The 4,941-nt window shown below is 35.7% G+C and overlaps 1 protein-coding gene across 1 annotated transcript in view; it reads left to right on the forward strand.

Moving 5' to 3' along the window:
- cntn3b (contactin 3b) overlaps positions 1-4,941 on the forward strand; it is a 73,280-nt gene that overhangs the window by 9,260 nt on the left and 59,079 nt on the right. The window contains exon 2 of the mRNA XM_016238945.1: positions 4,393-4,530. Within this exon, the coding sequence (XP_016094431.1) occupies positions 4,476-4,530 (55 nt within the window). The 5' untranslated portion in view covers positions 4,393-4,475. The remainder of the gene's footprint in view (positions 1-4,392; positions 4,531-4,941) is intronic.

The following is a 4,941-nucleotide window of genomic DNA, read 5'->3' on the forward strand; positions in this document are numbered from 1 at the left end:
ACGAATCTACATCCCCTTCAGAAGTCTGAGATCTGCTAGTGAGCGACGCCTTGTGGTACCATCACAGATAGGCTCAAAATCACTTTCCAGAACATTCTCGTTCACCATTCCTGGCTGGTGGAACGATCTTCCCACCCCTATCCGGAATTCTGAATCCCTGACAATTTTCAAGCGACAGCTGAAAACTCATCTCTTTCGAAGCTACTTAACTTCTACATCATAAAAAAATGGTATCTCTATATTTATTCCTTCTCTTTCTAGCTTGTACTTATTTGAATAATGTCTAGAAGCTTGGTATTACAAGCACTTCCTGTATCTGTCTTAAGAAGAATCACTTTATGTATCCCCCAATTGTAAGTCGCTTTGGATAAAAGTGTCTGCTAAATGACTAAATGTAAATGTAAATGTAAGTAAATATATTAAGAGAAAGGTTCAGCTGACAAAAAAAAAGAGGACTTAGGGAGAATCATTAAATTATAAATAATAGTAACTGTAGATTGATTATGAGTAAAACGTAATTTAATCTAATTACAAGCAGTGTTGGGCAAGTTACTTCCAAAATGTAATACATTATATATTACTAGTTACTGTCTAACTAAAGTAATTAGTTACATTACAATATTACTGTCTCTGAATTGTAATGCGTTACACTACTTTTGAGTTACTTTCACCAAAATATCCACATAAGTATTACAAAATGACAAAATGTAGTTTATTGCTGCTCATTCTACATCCAGTGGAGGGTAATGTGGTAGGTCTATATAGCATAAAATTAATAAATCATATTTAGATACCGGTATAGGTCTACATTAATGTTACGTAGTTTAGGTTAAACACAGATAAGCACAAACCGCATTATTACATTCATAAATAACACCGGTAAATAAAGCGAAATGTTATCATATACAAACAATAAACACAATACCTAGCCTATAGGCTATTTTGAACGGTTTCAGAAGAAAACAAGAATGAAAAATATAAGTTGCTAAACAAGCCCAAACGAATTAGGCTAATTCAATGCGAAACTGAAAGCAAATGGCGTTCTCGCACAGCCTACCTCTCTCATTCGGCATTAATCCAATTAAATTTGTCCATATTTGCGATGTATTTGAATGCAAAACTATTATTTATTATGTAAACTAGGCTTACTTATCGCGTTTAAAAAACATCCTCTTCACATGAGCAAATGTGTGTTTGGCCCGAGCTCAGGTTGAACTGCACGGATTGTAACTACGCAGTACGAACTATTTAAATTAACCAGTGTATCTATATGTTTGGTTGACTGTATTTTATTCTGATAATGAACAGGCTGCAATGTTTGCAATGCTGTATTTGTGTGCGTGAGGTGCTGGCGCGATCTAACAGCGGAAACAAACAACAAAAAAATACTGGTCATACAGATCATTCGAAACTGCAATGTGTTTAGGCTACTTTATTTCTGTCATCTCGGTTTCCTTTCCATAGACTTTCGTAGAGCGCCGCGCCACACAAATAGCCTATGAACCAAACTCAGCAGCATGCCTTTCGTTTTGTTAATCTGTTAATTAGGCTATTTAAGTCAAGTATTTCGCATATTCATTCATTTTATAGACTATGATTTAATAAAAACATATTTTGTTATTTTTAGTTAAACTTATTTTTGTTGCTTGTCTGCGCTCGTCCACCGTATTTTTTCTCTTCTCCGACCCCGCAGCTCTCTTCGATAACTCGTGCTATTTCTCCATGTTGAGAGTTTGGTGTCGCACATATTGTACCTGACTAAGCAACAGGAAATAGACAAACTATTTTACCCGCAGATTTTTTTCTCTGGTGCTGTTTTGCGGTGTTGGTAAATTCACTACTTCATTTTGAGTTAAAATATGTTGTTGTAACTTGCGTTACTGAGATTGTAACGAGTAATAATATTACCCAAATTTTATTAGTAATGCGTTATACTATTTTACCCACAGATTTTTTTCTCTGGTGCTGTTTTGCGGTGTTGGTAAATTCACTACTTCATTTTGAGTTAAAATATGTTGTTGTAACTTGCGTTACTGAGATTGTAACGAGTAATAATATTACCCACATTTTATTAGTAATGCGTTATATTACTGCGTTACAGCAAAAAGTAATATACTACTGTGATATTATTACTTTTGTAACGCGTTACTCCCAACACTGATTACAAGTATTTAATTTTTTTAATCTTATTATGTAATCCAGATTACATGTAATCAGTTACTACCCAGCACTTTTTAAGAAGTTTAAAGTAGTTCAACTTTGAAAAACACATCTCGAGACCACTGCTTTTTATTCCATTTGGTTGCACTCCATCCGCTTTTGAATGCAAGGATATTTCCTGCAAGATGGCATCACACAGTAATTGAGATATGCATAAACCTCATATGTAAATGGCTGCATTTCTGGTAATCAAAATGAAAGGTCCTCTGAGAAGTCATTGTGAATTATTCTGTCAGATTCAACCCTACGCAGGGCCTCAGAAGTCATTTTGCCTGTATATGTGGGTGGAATGCTATGTGCTAGTGAAAGCGGCTAACAGTATTTAGGTGATATTATTACTTTTGTAACGCGTTACTCCCAACACTGATTACAAGTATTACATTTTTTTAATCTTATTATGTAATCCAGATTACATGTAATCAGTTACTACCCAGCACTTTTTAAGAAGTTTAAAGTAGTTCAACTTTGAAAAACACATCTCGAGACCACTGCTTTTTATTCCATTTGGTTGCACTCCATCTGCTTTTGAATGCAAGGATATTTCCTGCAAGATGGCATCACACAGTAATTGAGATATGCATAAACCTCATATGTAAATGGCTGCATTTCTGGTAATCAAAATGAAAGGTCCTCTGAGAAGTCATTGCGAATTATTCTGTCAGATTCAACCCTACGCAGGGCCTCAGAAGTCATTTTGCCTGTATATGTGGGTGGAATGCTATGTGCTAGTGTAAGTGGCTAACGGTATTTAGGTTGGCTTCTAGCTCCTATTAATAGTCAAGAGAAAGTAGCTTTTGAGGTCAACAAATTCCAGCTCCCTGATTTCTCTGATGTTGCAGGTTTCTGTTTGTTTCTTCGCTATCACAAATAATAATGCATAATTTAGACTGCATCAAGCTTCAGAACAAAAGCAGTTGCTACTCTCTTTAAATGTGCAATGAATATTTTGTACAGAGTTAAATTGAGATATGCATAAACCTCATATGTAAATGGCTGCATTTCTGGTAATCAAAATGAAAGGTCCTCTGAGAAGTCATTGCGAATTATTCTGTCAGATTCAACCCTACGCAGGGCCTCAGAAGTCATTTTGCCTGTATATGTGGGTGGAATGCTATGTGCTAGTGTAAGTGGCTAACGGTATTTAGGTTGGCTTCTAGCTCCTATTAATAGTCAAGAGAAAGTAGCTTTTGAGGTCAACAAATTCCAGCCCCCTGATTTCTCTGATGTTGCAGGTTTCTGTTTGTTTCTTCGCTATCACAAATAATAATGCATAATTTAGACCGCATCAAGCTTCAGAACAAAAGCAGTTGCTACTCTCTTTAAATGTGCAATGAATATTTTGTACAGAGTTAACAGTTGTTTTTTTTTTAACTGTCTGCTTTCTTGTTTTATTCTTCCATCGAAGCGTTGCTCCCATCTGTCATTCATACTCAAAACATCATTGCATTGATTTTCTGCACATTTTAACTTCAGTCTCCCAGGGCTTTTGTTTGCAGTGCTTTAATATTTTAGTCGCCATCAGCCCGTCACATTGAAAACATCTCAGTTGTTAACTTTCTCTTTGATCCAACATTTCACCAGTATTTGTCCCCACAGTCGAGGTGATCGCTTCAACAGAGGTGTAATCTCTCAGATCTGTCTATAAAGGCAGCGCATCTGTCATTCCCTGATTTCTCTGATGTTGCAGGTTTCTGTTTGTTTCTTCGCTATCACAAATAATAATGCATAATTTAGACTGCATCAAGCTTCAGAACAAAAGCAGTTGCTACTCTCTTTAAATGTGCAATGAATATTTTGTACAGAGTTAACAGTTGTTGTTTTTTTAACTGTCTGCTTTCTTGTTTTATTCTTCCATCGAAGCGTTGGTCCCATCTGTCATTCATACTCAAAACATCATTGCATTGATTTTCTGCACATTTTAACTTCACTCTCCCAGGGCTTTTGTTTGCAGTGCTTTAATATATTAGTCGCCATCAGCCCGTCACATTGAAAACATCTCAGTTGTTAACTTTCTCTTTGATCCAACATTTCACCAGTATTTGTCCCCACAGTCGAGGTGATCGCTTCAACAGAGGTGTAATCTCTCAGATCTGTCTATAAAGGCAGCGCATCTGTCATATTTGACTCAGAATGTCTTATTTTAATTATTTCTGTAATTACTTTCCCCCACAGATTATACGTCTCACATTCAAGGGAGAAATCATTCCATTCACAAGCAATTGGATGAGAGTCATACTTGCCCTTGGCAACTAAGGATGACGTTACTATGGAAACGACTTGTGGTGCTATCAATCATTGGCTGCCTCGCAGGTAAATTATTGTCCTGCTGTTTTGTTACTGACTGTTTTGTTTTTTTATTCTGTTTTATTTTGGGCTGAATGTATATGTAACGGACTGTCATAAAAGCAAAAATTTCGTTATGATCTTAAGCCTTGGATTTATTCAGTCCTTGGAGGAGGTTTCAGACAAGACGCTGAAGTCGGATAAGTTTATATGTGCATTCATGTCGAATATATTGTTGTTTTGAATACCTTTGAACTTAATTATCATGTTATGTTCAGAAAAGAAATAACAATATGATATTGAGAAAGTAATGCCTTTTTGGGCTTAGTTTTTGAAGTAATAAACTTCAACAGGAAAGCCCTCATGTGAAAAAAAAAAGTAAATGAAATAAATAAATAAAAGAACCCTAATTTTGAACCCGAGTTATTTATATATATA

This window comes from Sinocyclocheilus grahami, unplaced genomic scaffold, assembly GCF_001515645.1.
Source record: "Sinocyclocheilus grahami isolate Dianchi unplaced genomic scaffold, SAMN03320097.WGS_v1.1 scaffold551.1, whole genome shotgun sequence".
NCBI lineage: Eukaryota > Metazoa > Chordata > Actinopteri > Cypriniformes > Cyprinidae > Sinocyclocheilus > Sinocyclocheilus grahami.